We start from the raw sequence: 20,916 nt of genomic DNA on the forward strand, positions 1-20,916 counted from the left end.
TTTTAAGTGTTGATGTGATATATTCTTAAAGTATCACGTCATCATATTTTAATGAAATATTAAGGCTCCGTTTGTTTCAACATAAAAGCTTTTACGGAAAACATTTTTAGCCTTTTTTGATATTTGTTTCATGTAAAATAGGATGATCAACGTAAAATTACCCATTATTCCCATAAAATGTCTTATCAAACTTTTTTTCATAAGATATTTTCCAAATTGATAAGGCTTTGTTCACTATAACACCCCCATACCCGACCTGAACATTGAGTCAAAGCACCGGGATGTTACATTCTCTACTACATTCTTCGCTTATCAAATATTTTCTTATAAACTTTCATTACTTTTCAATTTAATCCCTTTTTGTCATAAAAGTTCAATATTCACTAATTAATCATATTAAATCAATTTTTCTCTTGTTACACTTTAATCACATAATTTATCTCAATATCATGTTTCACATATTAAATTTCTATGTATTTCACTTGTATTATTTTATCCACATATTTTCTCAAGTTTAACAATTTAGTCCTTGTTATCATAAAATTTCCATATTTTTCCACAATTTCACTCTTACAATACTTTATGCATATTTCATCATCTAATAACACATTCATTAAACTTTTATCATAATTTCCTTATTCACATATTAAATTGTTTCACACTTAAACTTTTGTACATTTTTCAATTTAGCCCTTATTGCCATGTAATCTATTTTTCACATTATAAGCACTTTGATCAAATAATTCATTATAATATCTTATTTCACATAACAAATTTTCATGCATATCACTTCTCTTGTTTCAATTATAAATTTCACAAAATTTACAACTTAATCCTTAACATCATGAAGATTCATTATTTACTATAATTTCACCTTAACATCACTTTGTAATCAATTCACTACTTCATTTAAACTATTTATCATAAATCTCAAATGTATGTTTGTTTCATTGAAAATAGCTTTATGAAATGTTTTTAGGAAATCTGTCAAACAACAAAAAATATTTTACACAAATTCATCCAAATACCAGAAAATATTAGTTTTTCCGGAAGCCATTTTCAATGAAACAAACGGAGCCTAAGTCTAATAAAGACAAAATTGGGAAAAGTTGCTAAGTTTCAGAACTATTGTGGGCCAAAAAAATTAGGATCAAATTGAAAAAATTACCCAAGTAGAGGGACTAAATATCAATTTATCCAAAAATACCAACATAGGTTTTGTGGATAAAGTACAAAAATAGTCACTTTTGTTTGCCTCAAATTACATTTTAGTCACTTATGTTTGAAATGTTATGTTTTAGTCACTTAAGTTATTGTTTTGCTACGAAATGGTCACTCTATCCTTAAGCTTCGTTACCTCCCTAAAGGTGGTCCTACGTGGTAGTCCAAATGGGGGTTTTAAATGCCAACTTGGATGTCCTACGTGGCAGTCCAAATTAAATTTATTTAATTAAAAACCTATTTTCATCCAAGTAATTGGACATCCAAGTTGGCATTTAAAATCCATTTGGATTACCACGTAGGACTGTTGTTAGGAAGGTAACAGAGTTTAACAGTACAATGACCACTTCGTAACAAAATGATAACGTAAGTAACTAAAACGTAACGTTTTAAATATAAATGACTAAAATATAATTTGAGACAAACAGAAGACTCTTAAATTTTTTTTTTTGCTTACCACAACAATTTCCAAGCAAACTCAAAACCAATCATCATTAACAAAAAGATTAACAAAGCGAAAGAAAATCCAAACTTATTTTTCACTTAATTTGTATAAATCCAAATTCAATAATAAATGAAATGTCAAATCTTTAAACCCGTTAATCTCGGTAATAAAATATGCCGATAAATCAAAGATTAAGCAATTATACTTTCTTTTCACTAATATTTTCTCGAGAAAATAATTTAAAGAAAGAAAATATATATATTAGGAAATATTTTGATTTTGTTAGTGGGATTATTGCCTTTGGTGTTGATGGTGTCAAATTTATTTTAATCCCATTTTGGGGGACAAATTAAAGATTAAAATGACAAAGAAATAAAGAAAAAAAAAACAAATAGAGTCATCGTCCAAATTCACGTGTCCATTTAAGGAGGGATTTTTTTTAAATAAAGTTTGGTCTAATTCTAAATTTCATCCTTTTACTTTACAGTAGTTGAGAAATCAATCCCTCTATTTTAATTTTGTTAAAATTTGATTCTTATACTTTAGAAAAAATTGAGAAGTTAGTCTAATGGGAAAACATTATTAAACCTTGTTGTTAAATCCATATTCAAGAAACCGGTAGTTCAGTAATTTATATGTAAAAAGAAATTAGCAAAAATCAATAAATAACAAAATCAACAGTTTAAATTCATGTATTTATTTAATTTTCATAAAGTATAAGGATTGAATTTTATCAAATAAAAGTAAATAAACTAATTTTTTTCTTTATTTTATTAAGTAGAGAGATGCAATTCATAATAAGGCGAATAAATTTTATCTCTTTTTGAGGTTTAAATTTGAATCTAAATCTATAAAATAATTATATGATGAACTTAAAAAATTGGGATTCTTACAATCTAAAATAAAATAACAAAGTTGAAACATAAATACCTTAAATTAACTCTTGAAACCTGATTATTACAAACAACTGAAACAAAGACATATATATTTTTGTATCAAAGCAAACAACATCATCACACACACTGAACTGAAAATTGATAATTTTAATTAAAAATGAAAAGTAATTTGAGAGGCTAAGTATAAAATTTTAAGTTGAACAAAATCTTATTATCTAAATTAAGACTAAAATTTAAAAAAAATCAAAACTCAATCACTCAAAAGCAGTTTGTTCTAACTTACTTAAGTAATTTTGTTTTATAACCTAAATATTTTTCACTGGAAAATCATTTTTCCTGTAAATTTTAAGTTAATTATTTGGTTGTCAATGGTTACCTAATTGAGGTTTTTTTTAATTTTTAATTTATTTATAATTTGTATTACACCATCTTCATCTTTCAAATTTAAACCTACCATTTTCAATATCTTTGATTTCCCACATTTTCTCCCTCATTTTCTCCTGGATTTTTTGAATAAATCCATACATATATATATATAATCTCTTACATTTTATATTTTATATTAAATCCCCAGTTTCCCTGTTTATCAACTTTGCGTGCCTTTTTTTTTTTGTGTGTGTGTGTGTGTTTTAAGAATCGTCTCTAATGGTGGAAGATGATTCAAGCATTGTTTTAAACACAAAACAGACTGTTTTAGCAGCAGAAACATCGGATTCCGGCAACAGCGGTTACAAATTCCGGCCCGGAAAACGTTCCCGGTACGACCAGATTGGTTCCTTACCAAAGTTCAAAGGTGTTGTCCCACAACAAAATGGTCATTGGGGTGCACAAATATACGCCAACCATCAACGTATATGGCTCGGTACATTCAAGTCTGAAAACGAAGCTGCCATGGCATACGACAGCGCCGCCGTTAAACTCCGAAGCGGCGATTCTCACCGGAATTTCCCTTGGACCGAACAAAACATCCAAGAATCTGATTTTCAAAGCCTTTATTCAACTGAAGATGTTCTTAATATGATCAGAGATGGTTCATATCAAGCCAAATTTGAAGATTTCGTCAAAATTTTATCAAAAAGAGATGGGAAATTAAATACAGGCAGCAACGTAAACAAGAAACTTGTTCATGGTGATAAACAATTTTCATGCATGCAATTGTTTCAAAAAGAATTAACACCTAGTGATGTAGGTAAGCTTAATAGGTTAGTAATCCCAAAAAAATACGCCGTTAAATACTTCCCTCACATCTGTGGAACCGACCGACAAGTTTCCGCCGCTGGTGGTGGCGGCGTTGAAGACATTGAGCTTGTTTTTTACGACAAGTTAATGGTGACATGGAAGTTTCGTTACTGTTACTGGAAGAGTAGTCAAAGCTTTGTTTTTACAAGGGGATGGAGCAGGTTTGTGAAAGAGAAGAAGCTTAATGAAAATGATACTGTTACTTTTTATTCATGTGAATGCTCCGGTGAGGATCAAAATGGGAAGAGTTTTTTTCTTATTGATGTGAATTATAATGGTGAAAATGGGTTGGGATCGTCAGCGGCGGCGGTGGAGGAGGAGGACCGTCGTGATGATGATTTGGCGGTGGAGTTAGAGTTGAATTTGGGGTCGACGATCAAGGGTTATTGTAATAAAGTTATTGAAGGACTTGAAAATGGTGGACGTAATGTAAAGCAGAAAAGTGTTACCCTTTTTGGAGTACAAATTAATTGACTCTAACTTTTAAATTTAGAATTTAATCCTTATATTTTTAATTTTTCAATTTTAATATATGTATATAAGTGTCTAACAAAGTGAATTTTAGTGTACTTTAATATATGTATATAAGTCTCTAACAAAGTGAATTTTAGTGTGATTTTAGCATTGGTTTTTTTGGGTAAATTAATGGAGGTTTTAAGGTTTGTAAATATGTTTTTTTTAATTACTTTATTGAATATGTTTGTTATTCGAAGTAAAATTTAAATTTTATTTATAAAAAATTCTGTATTTATTTATATAAACACACAACTATCTAAATAGATATCTATTCTCGTAAAAGAGATGATGAAACAATAAACATATTACACTTGAGAAAGCTCAAAGGTGGAGGAGTCTAGAGATTATCATGATCCAAGAATGACCAATCTCGTAAGTAGAGAAGGCTAACTTTAGGGTAACAGAGAACCTAAAAGAAAAGGAAAAAAACTAAATATAAAACACCTAAAAGAAAGAAAATGCCGTGCTAAGGAAGGCAACGATGATGAAGGTGTTTAAATTTTTGTTAAAATTGAATTAATTAATTGAATTAATTTAATTTTGTTAATTAGTCGGTGGTCAAATTTAGTTCGGTCGGTTAATGGTTTTTTAGATTCAGTTATCAATTAAATTAATTTGAAATCGGGTAATTAACCAAACTTAATAATTATGTAGTGTTTCAAGAATTCGTTAATTTGGTTAACTTTTAAGACAAATGAACATTATCGATGTATTTTTTTTTATATATTTTATACTTGTTTTAACCAAAAGACAAAACATATAAATTTCAGTTAATTCAGTTAACCGGAATATTTCAGTTCAGTTAATTTTTTTGAAACATTTTGATTCGACTAATGGTTAAAAGATTATACAGTTCGATTAATTCGGTTAATGCTAGTTCAGTTCGATTAATAACCGAACCAACCGTTTGACACCTCTAGTGACGACAGCGGACTCTCCACCATCCATATCTGTTGTTACCTCCACTTATCCTATTGTAAAAAAAATCTATGATAAAATAGCATAGCACCAAGATCCTCCTTGCCAAAAACCTCACTCTAAGAGAGAGGAAAACAATCAAATCGACTTATTCAAGCCTTATAGAAGGAAGACACAGCTCAAGACATCCCACAACGAAAGACTCAATGCTTCTACCACCAGCATATAATCAATATTTTAACAATTTAATTGTCATATTTTATGTTTTATTCATGTAAGTAATACTTGTTAAATTTTGAGTAAATTAAAAATATTTAACTAATTATTTTATGTAAAAAAATTCAATCATTAAATATTTACTAATAAAGATAATATTTTTAATTAATATGTTAAAGATATCATCAGATTGATTTAAATATTTACATAAATAATAAGAATAATTAAATTATTAAAATTTAATTATACAAAAAAATTAATGAAAGTTTAAAATTATATTATGAATCTCTCCACATAAATTAATATTTTATCAAATCTCGAAAATCCCATTAAAAGTTGGCCCAAATCAATTTAGACCCACATGCTTAACTAGCCAACATTCGAAAACCACCTTATTCTAAAAAGGACCTACAAAAGATTACTTCAAATATATTTATATTATCATATTTGCTTCAAGTTGGTTTTTATTAATTGTGGGTTTTCTTTGAAGGGCTATTTCTTGTTTAGTTGCTCTTTATCTAGTATTGTTAATGATCTTGTTTAAGCAATTATCGGTCAAGATCCCACGACTGAGGGATTCATTTTAGTGTTTTCCTTGTAATTATTGGTTCTTATAATTGTTTTTCTTTGTTTTGTTCTTCAATAAAGAGGCCGCTTTTAAGTTAAAAAAATAATGGTTAAAATTTTTATTTGACACTTAAGTAGTACGATTTAAACTTTGTAGTCCCTTTACAATATTACTATTGAAAAAATGTTCTTTTTAATTTTAATATTTTAATTATAATTTTGAAGTATTATTACCAAATTAATTATAACTTAACACAAGGAGAAATTATTTTATAGACCCTTCTCGACATATTATTTATGGTCTCTTTTCAATTATTTAATGACATTTCAACAATTTTTTCCATGTCATTGACACGTAATTTTAGTAATTTTTTACCTTAAATTTTGAACCTTGAATTTTGAATATCGAATCCCAAACCTCCAATCTTGTACCTCGAACCCTGAATTTAAACCCGAATCTCGAACTCTAAACTCTAAACCTCGAAAAAGTTATTTTATTTTATACAAAAAAAGTTGACTAAACTGCTAAAATTTTAATGGCACTAATATGGTAGCATGCATGACAATATATTGTACATCATTACTAACATGGATACATTTTTTTAATTTTTTAAAAATTTCTAATGATTTTATTATTATTTTTAAAAATTATATAGAACACATGAAATGTCATTCAAATTGTCAAATTAGCGCCTTTAAAATTTTCATTCTTCAATAGACTTTTCATCTAAAAAGAAGCAAATTAAATAAAATTTTAAAAGGAAAAGTTAAAGTGACCTAAAGAAAAATAGGACCAAAATAAAAAAATGATGAATATTAGGGACTAAATTTATCATTTTGTCAAACTTTTATATGTTTTTTATTCATTCATCTGTTTTTTTCAAAAAGTTTGTTAACAATTGATGCCGTAATTTCGGTGACACACAATATATATGTTTTCAGCACTATTTTCGGAATAAAAATATATATTTATTAAATAATTATATTTTATCAAAATATAATTCAATAAAGTAGAAAATAAATATATTCTTTTAAAAATTGATAGCACCCTTTTATATAATTTTTAAAAAGAACACAAATATCTTAATTTTATATTCATCAAAATAATTTGGTTAAATATTTCTAATTTATATTTATAGTATTATAAAATGGATATAATGTAATATATTCTAATTTTCATATTATTAAAAAGTGGTAAACTACAAATTTAGAAACTTATGAATGGTTTAAATTACTCTTCAATCTCTGAACTTTAAAAATTACAATATAATCACTAATGTGATTAATTTATCATGTTATGATTATTGAGTCGCTAATTATAGTTAATGGTTTTTTTTCTTTTCACCTTAACTTTAAAAATAAGTTAAAATATGCTCTAAATTCATATATTTTTGTATATTTAAAATTTAGTCCCTTACTTTTATTTCAAGGAACTTAGTCTATCTATTTTTAAATTTAAAATGTAAGTCCAATTGTTAACATCGTTAAAATTATTCTGTTTCAATTTTTTTTGTTACATGGTTATTAAATCAATATTCTTTTATTTCAAAAGGTCACACTAGGAAATTCTAAATATAAAGGATTAAATTCCTTAAAATAATAGTAAAGTGAATAAATTCTAAATATATAAATAATAAAAGATTTGGAGCATATTTTAACCTAAAAATAATACTGTTAATGGCCACGTCAAATTGTCATTACACCCTAAACTGCAATTAACAACTCAATGACTATAGTGCAACAAATTGATAACGTTAATGATTATAAAATAATTTTTAAAGTTTAATGATCAAAATTTAATTTAAAGCATATATAAGTGACTAAACTTGAAATTTATCCAAAAATAAGTAAAAATTGTAATAAATAAAAGAAATGCAACAGGCGAAGCTTAAGTGAAAGAGCTAACAACAAGAAGTATTTTATGTTATAAATGGTTCGTTTTCAGATTACACTTTCAACAAAACAAAATCCTCTCACAGGTAAATTATCTCTTTCTCTGTTCATAGGTTCCAACATTTTTGCTGCTGTATATCTAAAATGGGTGCTCAAATTCTGAAAATTTCCATGCCTTTTATATATGGGTTCCTTTGTTTTCTGGGAAATATGTCAAATTTTTATTTTCAGAATGTGTGTGTTTCTTAGAGATACAAAGTGAGTAATTTTGGGTTTTTTTGCTAAGGTAAAAAGATGGAATCTTTAACTGGTTATTTTCAGCTTAATTTGTATTTTCGAGGGTTTTTCTTTTGCATTTAAAGAAAAAAACTGGTTTAGCTAATTTGGTTTTATTTATACATGTATGAATGAGTGAAAATTTTGAGTTTAGTTGATTAGTAATTCTACAAATATGAAAAAGCCAAATGAATTTGTATTCTTAAAAGCACAATGTATTCCAATTATGCATGCTCTCTATGTGTTTGTTTTTATGCTATGTAGCTTCCAAAATATATGGAAACCCGTTTGAGGTAAATACTCGTATCCGACACTTACACAAGAGGTTTGAGGGTAAACATACTATGGAGGCAAGAGTCAAATTGCATTTTGTTTCTTTACTCAAAAAATGAGCAAATCAATTCATCAAATTAGTCCTTCTGTAAAAAAAAACTCCATCCATTTCTATTGTCAAAAGTGAGTCGTTGTACATTAGCATGAGGTACGCCTTCAATCATGTCAGTTTTTACTAGTAGAAATGGATGAAATTTTTTCGGAAATGGCTATTTTGCTCTTTAATCTAATGTTAAGGGACTAATTTGCCCGTATTTTTAGTAGAGGGGGCAAAATGCAACCTGATTCATAGTACAAGGGCCTTCATGGTACTTTTACTGAGTTCTAAGTAACATAGGTTTTATGTTATTCCTTATTCATTTTGTTTTTCAAATTTTCAGATTGTGCTGCTTAATATCATATTTTAACAATGGCTGCAACAGTAGCTTCCAGCCTACAACTAATGGCAGCAAGACCCTTTCTTTCATTTTCTCCTGGAGTTGTTAAAGCAGGTGCTGCCATTCTATGTTCGAATCCCAAAACGGTGTTGTGGCTGAAGCTAACGAGTCCGTGCAATATATCATCTTTAAACGCTTTCCGACACGGTTTCAGATCATCCACAGTAAAGTTTATCAAGGTTGTAACGAAAGCAATGTCTGAATCTAATGAAAATAAACCTGTTTCCGGGTTGCCAATTGACTTGAAAGGTTCGTCTTATGTACCATAATACTTCCACTTGTATCATTATATTATATAAGTTTTGTGGCTGCTTTCGACAGGTAAGAGGGCATTTATTGCTGGTGTAGCCGATGACAATGGATATGGCTGGGCAATAGCAAAATCTCTTGCTGCTGCAGGTGCTGAAATACTAGTCGGAACGTGGGTGCCTGTAAGTAAACTAGGCCTTATCTAAGCTTTTTTTTGGTCCTTATAAACATGGCAGCATGTTGACAATAGAGTTCTCCTTGTAGGCTTTGAACATATTCGAAACCAGCTTGCGACGGGGAAAGTTCGATGAATCACGCTTGTATGAGCTGTTTATAACTTATATGCCACAATACCGTCGATATTTCATGAATTAATGGAAGTTGATATTTCAGATTGCCGGATGGCTCTTTAATGGAGATTACCAAAGTATATCCTCTAGATGCAATCTTTGACAACCTTGATGATGTACCCGAAGATGTAATGGATATACGTTTATGGTTTCTCTAGTGATTTTATGTGCTGACAAGTTCATATATCTTTGTAAACTTAAAATCATGGTTGCTTCTTGCAGATAAAAACGAATAAGCGTTATGCTGGATCCTCAAAGTGGACCGTTCAGGTATGTACGAACATACCTACTAGAACTTCACCTTCGGAACTTTTCGAGCCTAAAAGTTTAGGTCACAGGTAAATTCTCATGGCAGTCGGTGCATTCGTGATTTCCATGTTATGTTCTGTATGTGTTGTAGGAAGTTGCTGAATCCGTTAAACAGGATTTCAGAAGTATTGACATTCTTGTGCATTCACTAGCCAATGGCCCCGAGGTAAAGGAGGTTTGAGGTTCGGTCGCTAATGGTTTCAGTTATGTTCATAACGAGCAATTATTTATTAACAGGTCAGCAAACCTCTTTTGGATACATCCCGGAAAGGATACCTTGCGGCTTTATCTGCTTCAAGTTACTCCCATGTTTCCTTACTCAAACATTTTCTCCCATTAATGAATCCAGGCATGTCCTTTTTTTATCTCGGTTTATCATTTTGTTCACTGCACCTGCTTAATTCTCGTAGTGTTTCTGAAATAAGCTATTGCTGATGCAGGAGGTTCTTCAATTTCTCTTACGTACATTGCTTCTGAGCGAATAATTCCAGGGTAGGTTTTTCCGTGTTTCGTTGGCTTACTATTCCAAAAACAAAGTCAAGTCTCAAATAGCATCATAATGCAGATATGGTGGAGGTATGAGTTCTGCTAAAGCAGCTCTCGAAAGTGACACAAGAGTGAGTTCTAATTTGTTTTCGACTCGTCTACGTATGAACTTGATCACATAGTGGGTTTCCCGAGTTTGGCATGTTTATTTCCCTCATTAAATTTCAGGTACTTGCTTTCGAAGCAGGAAGAAAACATAAAATCCGGGTCAACGCAATATCCGCCGGTAAGAACAACTCAGTCTTGCACTTAATATTTTCTGGTTAATCCATAAATTTATGCTTCTAGCAAACAGGCCCTCTAAGAAGTCGTGCTGCGAAAGCAATCGGATTTATCGACATGATGATTGAATACTCGAAGGCCAATGCACCTCTCCAAAAAGAACTGTCCGCAGGTGATTCGATGGAACTAACTGAGATTTTAATTTAATTTATCATATGGTTAGTAAATTAATGAAAAATGATGAAACAGATGAAGTGGGGAATACTGCTGCTTTCTTGGCATCACCATTGGCTTCGGCTATCACAGGTGCCGTCATATATGTCGATAACGGTTTGAATGCAATGGGTATCGGAGTTGACAGTCCCATATTTAAAGACCTCAACATTCCGAGCGACAAGCACTAGAATCCGGTATGCCAAGGTCGAGACCCGAAATTCGATGCCAAATGTTTAGTATCGATGTTTAATCTCCATTGCCCGGCCTTTTTAAACTTTTCTGTTTTTGGTAGATTGAGTTTTGTCACAATAGGTTTCAGCAAAATTGTGGATGAACAATTTAAATTAATGGATGGATTTAGTGGGGTCTTAAGAGTTAAACAGCCCTTTCATTGTTTCATTTATTACTTTTTTTTATTTTATTTAATATTCTTTTTTAAATTTTAATTTTAAGTGACGGTGTAGTATAATTTAATTTTATAGTGTCGTGTCATCACAGATTAACGTAAATCTGGAATCGAGAAATATAAGAGATGAATTTGTTTGATATAATATTAATATTTTTAAAACATAATTATAATGTTTTATGTTTAAAATTAATTTAAAATTTTGATGTGATTTGAAAAATTAGGCTAATTAATCCGAACATTTTTACCTTTTATTTTGTTTTAAAAGGTGATCGTTTTTAATCTTAATTAAATTGGTACAACAAGATAAAAATGATATGTTTACTAATAAGGTGGTATTATATTTGGATTTAAGAGTTTAGGGTTACGAGTAGATTCGAAAATCAAAAAATTAAATAAAAGGAAAACCACACTCAATGTTTTTAAATTATTTGTAAGATTATTTTTGATAACTTAACTTCAAAATGTTACAAAATAATCACTAAATTATTATTAAAAATCATTGAATTATTTAAAAATTTTATTTAAATTATCGAATCATAAGTTTTTTAAATAGTTTAGGTATTAAGCTCTAAGCGACGGTTCGATAATTAGTACCTATCGACAAATAAAATAACATACTTTAGATCGAAGTCGATCTGATGGTCAATGTTAAAAATCAGAGAATAAAACTGTGTAGATTTTGGTTTGCAAACTCATTACCTTCAAAATTATTTCATGAAAAAAATAAAACTGTAGAAGAAAATGAAAAAAAAACTTTCAATTGGTGTAGGCGATGAAAACAGAGAAAGTCATATAATAGCGATTTTAATTAACTTAAACTTTAGAATAGTTCAGTCATCCGTTTATTACATTTTGAAGCTGAGTAACTAAAATATAAATTTACTAATAGTTTAATAATTTTAGTTGGAATTTACCCAAATAAGTAAAATAAAATAAAAAGTTGCCCAAATTGAGCATTCAATCAATTCATGGCCCTCGTATTGTATATTGATTATTGAGTAGACCAACTAAACGAACACTGTAAACTCCCATTAAAAAAAAAAATCTTTTTACACCTCATTCAATTCATTCTTTTACTTTCAACCCCCCCCCCCAAAACTTTTTTTTCCATTAATTTCATCTCTCTCTATAAGCTTTCAATCCAACAATGCCCAACTATACATTAGAGTCATCCACAGTCGAAACCCTTGATGGAGTCAACCTAATGACCAGAATTTTCAAACCAAAACAAGTGAAAGACAACATGGTAATCGTCCTTGTCCATCAATACTCCATCATGGGTGGTTGTCAAGCTCTTATGAAAGGTATGGCTTCTGGGTTAGCCGACAAAGGTTACGCCGCCGTCACTTTTGATATGAGAGGTGTTGGGACAGTCGACCGGGAAACCTTCTCTTACAGGTTTTGCTGAAGTTGCCGATGTTGTTGCTGTTTGTAATTGGGTTTCTCAAAATCTGTCTCCTAATAAGATTTTGTTGGTGGGTTCTTCTGCAGGTATGGTATAATTGTTGTTGTTTTTTTTTTTGTGGGGGGGGTGGAAATAGCTTGATTTTTTATATGGAGAATTAGATTATTTTTGTTTAGATTTAGATCCTATTAGATAGGGTATTAAATTCTATATAATTTGGTTTTAAAAGACAAATAATAAAGTTCAAGTTCTTTGTAACATTGAAGGGAAAGTTAATTGGAAAAGTTCTATTTTGTATGATTTGTAGGTAGATTTAACTCTAGCTTGTTTCTCAAGTGCTAATCATGTACTTTGATGATAATAAAAAATTTCGTATTTTGGACTACGGTTGTTCACCCCATATCTACGTTGTGGGATTGAATCGCAAGAACTGCCTGCTAGTAGTGTGGGGTAGTGATATGTTCCTACCAGTGGCGTGCGAGTTATAAAAAGATGGTATTTTTATTTTAGGCTTATAAATGATTTCAGGTTGCTTCTTGATAAAATCTATTACTTTCCTTGTTTTAGAAAAAAGGAAATTCCAGTGATGAATTCAAGTGCTAATTATGTAATTTTATTAAAAAAAGGGTAACTTTATTTTAGTCTTATCTATGATTTCAGGAGGCTTGTTAATAAAATCTTTTACTTTCCCTTTCTTTATAAGATGAAATTCTAGTGATGAATTCAAGTGCTAATCATGTAATTTGATTAAAAAAATGGTAACTTTATTTTAGTCTTATCAATGATTTCAGGTTGCTTGTTGATAAAATCTTGTACTTTCCCTTTTTGTAGAAAAAAAAGGAAATTCTAGTGATGAATCCGTGGTTACTTGTGATTTCTTGTTTTGCTTGCTAGTGGTTCTTGATTTATGATCAATAGTTTTCAAATTTGGTAAATACATATCTAATAGATGTGTAGATGATTTAGTATAGTAGATTGTTTACTATTGTTTTAGAAAATGATCTGTTGGGAAGTTTAATCCTTTTCATTGCCTTCGAAGTTTGCTAATAGTTGGGTGACCGTTTTGTAACTTTTCGTAATTGGATGACCAAAAAAGAAATTTACTAATAGTTGATGACTACTAGTGTAGTTTACCCTTTTTTATATGCTTCACTTTGTTTGTAAAAGTAAAGGTTATTACTTTTGGCTAGTTCTTAAGACAAATCTGATGAGTTTTGTTTCTTCACTGTGCTGTACTTAATATATAAAGATGAAGGGTTAGCTAGATTCTTATTACAGGCTTAAATCAAAGGGAAATTAGTGCATTTTTATAATGTTAACTAATGTTTTTTTTTCCTTGGAGTGGAAATTATTGATGTGTTGTGGATTTAGGGTTAGTATTTTGCTTTGGGGAGACAATTTTCATTAATGATGATTAGAAAGAATATCAGGTGATCGATTCAAGAAAAGATTGTATGAAATGGTGATGCCACATCAACATATATCACTTACACTCAAATCGTGTAACGTAATCAACTTTGTATGAAAAGTCAAATGCATCATATATGTAATTAAATTATGAAAAATTATTTCAGTAATGCATTAATGATTCGGTTGACTTTTCATACAATTTTGATATTGCATGGTTTGAGTGGAAGTGATATATGGTGATGTAGAGTCACAGTTTCTTTGCAGCAAAATCTGTGTGAGGATTATGGCATTGAGCTTTTCATGGGCCTTTTATACATTAAATTAGGTATCACATGTTCTTACAGGTTTTTATTAGTTTGTGCATGGTTGTATGGTTTCTATCCCGGTAAATCACCCGTATAACTGATTTGCCAAGGTTTTGTTTTCTTTTACATTAAATTGTCTTGCTCTTTCAGAGATAAAATGGGTTCTTTTTGTTGCAGGAGCACCAATTGCAGGTTCCGCAGTAGATCAAATTGAGCAAATCATTGGCTACGTAAGTCTGGGTTACCCTTTCGGCATGATGGCCTCAATCCTTTTCGGACGTCACCATAAAGCCATTCTTCAATCCCCAAAACCAAAACTCTTCGTCATGGGAACTGAGGATGGGTTTACGAGCGTGAAACAGCTTGATAACAAGTTGAAATCAGCAGCAGGTCACAATGAAACACGTTTAATCGAAGGAGCTGGCCACTTCGAAATGGAAGGCCCTGCTTTTGATGCTGAGATGGTGAAATGTATCCTTGAATTTATTGCCTCTTTGTAGGACAAGCAACCAGTTCTTGTACTAGTTGCTTGATGAATTTTGCATTGCTTTTTCATTTATTGATTTTTTTGTGTATATATATATTGCAACTTGCAGGAAGTTAGACCTTTTTTGGTTCCAAAATTCCAATCAATGATGTTTTTGATGAAAGTGAAAATGTGGGCCCCCCACTGAACATGACTACAACCAAATGAAGAAGATAGAGACAAAGGGAATAAAGCAACACAATGAAAATTTAAAAAACTTTTACAAGGTCAGAATATTATCATTCACTAGCATTTAAAAAAATTTTATACAAAGCATTTTTCAAGCTAAAAGTCAAGTTACAAATGAGACTAAATCCGATGAACCTTCTGCCTAAAAAGATTATGTACCAAAAGAAAAAAGGCATTTTAGCCTAGCTGATATAAGAGTATCATAAAACAAGGTACAAAAAAAGCTTCTGCTGCTGAATGCATAAAATATGCTATGGCTAAAATGGCATATATCATTATCGTCAAACTGCAGTTTTCTCCATGGCCTTGGTCGATCCATTGATTGTCCTTGAGAGATACGGATGCTCCCCATCTGCTTTTAAGCCAAACAAATAAATAAAAACTAAAAACTATTAACTACCCAAACTATGTATATATTTTGGACATCCATTGCATAAAATAGATGAATAAATGACAGATGTCTTTCTTCATGAATAAAGCTATTACCCCCCCCCCCCTCTTGGTGGCTACATAAGAGCTCACACAAGCTTATACATATACAAGCTCTTTTTATGGTTTTTCATCTTGCTGCTGTTTTAAATAATGAGGCAGGCTTAAGATAGTATCTATGTTATACATTGGTATTCTTGCCTGTTTGAAATTTGTATCATTGCATTTGCTCTTATGGGAATATGATAGTGAAGAGGGGAAAAAAAACTAATTGGAAATTTTACACCCTTGCCACAGGTAAACCAAACATCCAAAAGCTACAATTAGATTGTGTACAATAGAAGCTGGTGCATATCCTTATTTTAACTAAAATTATATAACTTATGCAATCAGTGATTACCACTTTCACCATCGGAAGCATCTTCGAGTCTAGCAATTGCATCAACTAGGGCTTGCTCATGTTCCTGCAATAATGATCCATCATGATTGTTGCAATAGCTGATGTAGAACAACACATGAAAATCATTAGAGGACAATACTTACATTCAACACTTTCTTTGCTTTCTCAATCTCCACAGGATCGGGATGGTTTGCACCGAAAACTTTTTCAACCTATTCAAATTTCCAAAATTAGAATACAATCACACAACATATTTTGACAAAAACTGTATAGTAGATGATCTTTCAGCCACAATAATACCTCCTTAATTAGAGTATCTGTATGAAGTATCTCAATATCACCCAAAACCTTTTTCCCAACACCATTTTGTGTCAAAGGGAAATCCTTTTTGCCCTGACCCTTTAAATTCCCCCTACCTCTTCCTGCTCCAACCACCCCACCACCATGAGCCATGGACTTCTTAATCCCAGGTCCTGGTCCAGGACGGCCACCTCTACGGGATATTGCAGGATCATCACCTTCCCATCTAATATCTTCAGGAGATATCTACCATCATATATAAAATAATCAGTCAGGTAGCAAGAAAGCATAATGCAAAGGATTTACTCTGATGTTGTATTAAATAACCAAAGAAATGGATAAATAAAAATACCATTCTATGTTTCTTACTGCTCATTATGAGCCTCAAGTAGTGAAATGCATAAGAAGATTGTAAAAGACATCCTAGGAAGTAACAAAAAATTGAGAGAAGCTATAATTGAAAAAGTTACCACTTTAGCATGCAATATTACAGACTTAGAACAGCTCCAAAACCCTTGATAAGTTAGAAGGAGAATGATAATAACGAAGCAATTTGTAAAGATGTGAAGACAGTTCATGACATTGGTCGGTACTTTATAACACAACTTGAATTCATTAATGGTTGGATCAACTAGGAAAAATAACTGTATCACATGATCCTCGCTCATATTTTAATAGATATATCTAAATAAAGGCAAGAGTAAATTGGGACCTCCAAATTTCATTATTTCCAACCCCAACTGCACTTGAATTCAAGAAAATCGTATTGATCATTGGCTTAACTGGTAAGATCAACAATGTACTGTAAGTCTGTAACTCTATGAGATATAACCATATCTCTGGAAACACATGGTTCAAGCCACAAGGATAAACATGCATATAAATTCTACAATATCTTGTCAATGGCATAAAAGTTTCCGAGAAAAATATGCAACAAACTTGAAAGTTGTTTTTATTAAAATATGTACAGAATATGCTAACTGAAGGTAAATCAGGTAATACAAAGCAATAATGCATTGCATGAGATAGCATAAAACGCAATTATCCTACCTCTTTGAGATTGACCCATTCCCAAGTTTCATCTGCTGTATTAATGTCATAAACCAAAGCATGCCGCCCCTATCAATATGGAAACATAGGATTATAAAGAGCTCCATTAATTAACATCTTAATCAAAAAACTACAAAATATACCTCAAGTCGGTTATAGTCTGTAATAACAGCCTCATAGAAATGGTTGTCTTCAGGCCACCTTGTCCAAACTTTCCTTCCGATTAATGGATCATATGGTGCTGCTTCAGCAGGTTCATTTGTTGCAAAGGCCCCAGAAGACATACGGTTAGAAGCCTGGGGTCTGCCAGGAAGACCTGTGGAAGTGTACTGCGTCGACTTCATTGAGGATACAGCAAAATAATATACATAATCAGTAAATGATGAAAATAGGATATGCATATTAACTTTCTCTTGGAACAAAGTGACTTACTGATTTTGACTTCTTGCTCTTTGCACCTGAGGGAGGACCTCGTCTCAGGGCTGATGAAGATGGTTGCATAGATGGATGCAGTGCAGGAGATGGTGCAACCATAGATAATGAAGCTACAGATTGTGATGTTTTCTGTTTCTTGCGTGATCCTGATACTGAAGGACTAGGTACAGGATCATGAATAGGCTGACTTGTACTGAGCATTCCAGGCTGCATCCCACCTGCTGCTCTCCATTCTCTAACAGCAATGATAGATCATAATTCCCATTAAAATGCAGAGATGATAAGAAGTCATTCAATATTTAATAAATGCTGCTCGACAGAGCATGACATAGTATAGTCAGACCTTATCCTCCGGATCATGTCATCAGCATTAACCCTTGATAGAAGTTCTCTATGTTCCTCATCTGACACTCTCAACTCCTTTCTAAGTTCAGTAATTAAACTTTCCTTCTCCTGAGAGGGAAAACACATTTGGTTTAAAATAGTTTTAAAACCTACTTGACACAATTTTTATGGGATAAATTATTGAATAAGTATTTTGACAAATACCCAAGTTAAAGCATCTGATTGAGCTTTGAAGGCCCGCAGGACCGAACTGTATGCTTCCTGCTCAATGAGATGGATTTGTGTTTCCATGTCACCATGAATCCTAGGCAAAGGAGCAACTGCTGATCTTCCATTGCCCATAGAACCAACAACTGTTGATCTTCCATTTCCTGCAGCAGTTCGACCCCCTCTTTGAAACCTATTCTGATGTGAAGAAGGGAGGTCATCATCTGTTCCTGCAGTTGTTTCAGATCACGAAAAAATCATCAACTGAGTTAAGCTTCTATGAGAAGGCAAAATTTATGCTAAGGCTTGCAGAACACTTCAAGACAATGCAGAAATTACAACATTGAGAAGGAGAGAATGGGGTGAGAAAAAAATGAGCTCAACCCTTTTGTGGGAGCAATATATTAAATATAGGGTTATGAACCCTAAATCTTCACTCAATTTAACCAAGGAAAGCCCCTTAAGTTTCCCATCAATAAAACAAGCTCTTTAAATCTCAAAGTCATCAAATACATGAGGGAAAGAAGAAAAAACAAACTAAAAATGAACTTTCAACTCACCACTGCTATCAGAAAGCTCATAGTCCATGATAGCTCCTTCAATTCAATAATCAGTCAAATCTATGAAATAACCTATGAACCAATACAAGCACCAAAAACAAGCTGCCAAGTTCTTGTGAAAGACAATGAACAAATACCTGGAAACAATAAAAATCCAATTAATTGATAAGCTTCAATTTAGCTAAACTAGCGATAAGCTCAGTATTCTAATATTTAGTGCTACAAGAATTAACAACAATAAATTATCAAAATAAACCCTAGCTGAACTCAAGAACCTTAAAATGTATTCTTAAAAATGTTAAGCACGGAAATTATACTTGCCACTTATTGCTTCAAACAAGATTAGTAAGATCAAAACAACGTGACAGTTTCAGGTGTTTTACAAATATGATTCAGGTTTTTGGCTTAATGAATTTGTCTTAGTTACTGCTTCTAACTATATGCATAGAAACGCCAATTCGTGTTTGCTTTGTTACTTGCATTTCACTTCTATAAGCAAATTTGAATAAAGGAACAGTAAATTTTCAAAAAATTAAAAATTGAACTCTTTTTGAAGAAGAAAATACATGAAAAGAGGAATAGCCATTGTATTTTCTTCATGTTTCAGTTTTTAGTCAAATTACCATTTTGCTTTTGTTAGTTAATTTTACTCTACAGCAACTCGCTTTTCATGAGGCAAAATAAAAATGAATTCGAGAAATTCTTTGAGACAAAAACCTAATTCCCAAATCTAAGATCTTAACTAAACAGACAATGCAGAAATTCAAGCTTTCAATTCCAAATTAAGCTTCAAAATATTCAACCATTCTCGCCGTTTTAAAACCAAACAAAGAAACACACATTAAAAACAAAATTCAAGTCAATTTCATCAACTACAAACCCTGCATTCACAAAATTCGTCTCCTAGAGGGAAAAAAAAAAACCTAACAAGCTCACCTTGCTCGTCCAAATCCCTTCTATTCTGAGGATCGAAAAGGCAATTAATTCACCGAAAACCCTTCAGATTCCAACAAAAAATCACTTCCAATCAGCTTCGAAACTACACTTACTCCGAAAACTCTTCGAACCCCGAGACAAAAATTGCAGCCAAAGTAGCACGAAAGAAGCTAAATCTTAAGAAACCGAATTCGTCCGAGGAAATTTCCGTTTCGAAATTTTCGATTTGTGCTTGAAACTTGAACAATGACGATAATTTGAGGGATTAAGGAGAGGCTTCGAAATGCAAATTAGGGATAAAATTAGGGTTTAGAGAGCGGATTTTGATGTGAAAAAAAAAAGATATGGTTTTTTGGATTAGAGAGAGAGTGTGTGTGTGTGTGCGCGCGCGTGCTTCAGAGAGGGAAGGAAGAGAAAGAAGGCGGACTTGAAATATGTTTTATATGGCGCAATTTTTTTGAGGTTTGAGTTCCGCTCTCTATGCTCTTAATGGCTAATGCATCTCGTTTTGTTTAGGAATAATATAATTTTTGCCGGTAACTAGGTTACTTTTGTGAGTATATTTTTTTTATTCATTTTGGTACTGGATTTAATAAATTTAAAAATAAAAAAATTTAATAAAGTGAAATTTTAAGATTATGTTACCTTGAATATTATAAAAATATTTTTTAAAAGTGATGACGTGGTATAATCTTCAAATGTCACATATAATATGCTAATAACAAGATTAATGGTTGAACTGATCAGATCATTGATTCCCGATTCAACTTGTTTGATCAATTTAACTGTTAAGCTAACAATAATTAAAAATTCATAAAAATTTAAAAATAAAAATTTTATTAAACGGATTTAACCTATTCAACTAATGATTTTGTCTCAATTTTCAATTTTACTAGTTTTAAGTAGTTTTTTATTCAATTGGTTCACCTCTTTGTTCAGATCAATATATAGATTGGCTTTCAATCTAATCAATCAAGTCCTATTTCAGGAACACTGATCACATAATTAAATATTGATGGATTTCAGGTTCAATGACCAAAATGAATCTAATTACCAAGTTCAAGTACAAAAGTAAACTCAAAAAAACATTAGTACGAAAGTAAACCTAGTTGCCAAGTTCAGGAGCAAAAAAATTATATTATCATTTTAATATCAAATTAT

The 20,916-nt window shown here is 31.3% G+C and overlaps 3 protein-coding genes and 1 pseudogene across 5 annotated transcripts; 3 read left to right on the forward strand and 1 right to left on the reverse strand.

Annotated features, from left to right (window-relative positions):
- The first annotated feature begins 3,207 nt into the window (after positions 1–3,207).
- On the forward strand, positions 3,208–4,275 carry LOC108451230 (AP2/ERF and B3 domain-containing transcription factor At1g50680-like). Its single transcript, XM_017748945.1, has one exon. It carries the CDS (start codon positions 3,208–3,210, stop codon positions 4,273–4,275), a length of 1,068 nt encoding a protein of 355 aa, XP_017604434.1.
- Positions 4,276–7,892: 3,617 nt separating this feature from the next.
- Positions 7,893–11,229, forward strand: LOC108450512 (enoyl-[acyl-carrier-protein] reductase [NADH], chloroplastic-like). 2 transcript variants are annotated; one of them, XM_017748173.2, is made up of 13 exons: positions 7,893–7,997; positions 8,901–9,206; positions 9,279–9,388; positions 9,471–9,526; positions 9,600–9,684; positions 9,779–9,826; positions 9,957–10,031; positions 10,103–10,214; positions 10,306–10,357; positions 10,431–10,482; positions 10,580–10,637; positions 10,707–10,805; positions 10,883–11,229. In XM_017748173.2, exons 2-13 carry the CDS (start codon positions 8,930–8,932, stop codon positions 11,035–11,037), a joined length of 1,179 nt encoding a protein of 392 aa, XP_017603662.1. In that variant the 5' UTR covers positions 7,893–7,997; positions 8,901–8,929; the 3' UTR covers positions 11,038–11,229. The 2 variants fall into 2 exon arrangements, with proteins under 2 accessions (XP_017603662.1, XP_052879733.1); XM_053023773.1 differs by having other exon boundaries at positions 7,904–7,997; positions 9,012–9,206.
- Positions 11,230–12,321: 1,092 nt separating this feature from the next.
- LOC108453492 (uncharacterized) lies at positions 12,322–15,001 on the forward strand (annotated as a pseudogene).
- A 111-nt stretch (positions 15,002–15,112) lies between these two features.
- On the reverse strand, positions 15,113–20,244 carry LOC108453490 (protein EMSY-LIKE 3). 2 transcript variants are annotated; one of them, XM_017751617.2, is made up of 11 exons: positions 19,756–20,244; positions 18,820–18,956; positions 18,257–18,489; positions 18,051–18,160; positions 17,705–17,942; positions 17,416–17,610; positions 17,273–17,341; positions 16,223–16,468; positions 16,066–16,134; positions 15,923–15,986; positions 15,113–15,445 (listed from the first exon to the last, which is right to left on the reverse strand). In XM_017751617.2, the coding sequence occupies exons 2-11, from the start codon at positions 18,845–18,847 to the stop codon at positions 15,375–15,377; spliced, it is 1,323 nt and encodes a 440-aa protein (XP_017607106.1). In that variant the 5' UTR covers positions 18,848–18,956; positions 19,756–20,244; the 3' UTR covers positions 15,113–15,374. The 2 variants fall into 2 exon arrangements, with proteins under 2 accessions (XP_017607106.1, XP_052879730.1); XM_053023770.1 differs by having other exon boundaries at positions 15,113–15,448.
- Positions 20,245–20,916: the final 672 nt, after the last annotated feature.

The sequence above is a fragment of the Gossypium arboreum genome, chromosome 13 (genome assembly GCF_025698485.1).
Source record: "Gossypium arboreum isolate Shixiya-1 chromosome 13, ASM2569848v2, whole genome shotgun sequence".
In the NCBI taxonomy this organism is placed as follows: domain Eukaryota; kingdom Viridiplantae; phylum Streptophyta; class Magnoliopsida; order Malvales; family Malvaceae; genus Gossypium; species Gossypium arboreum.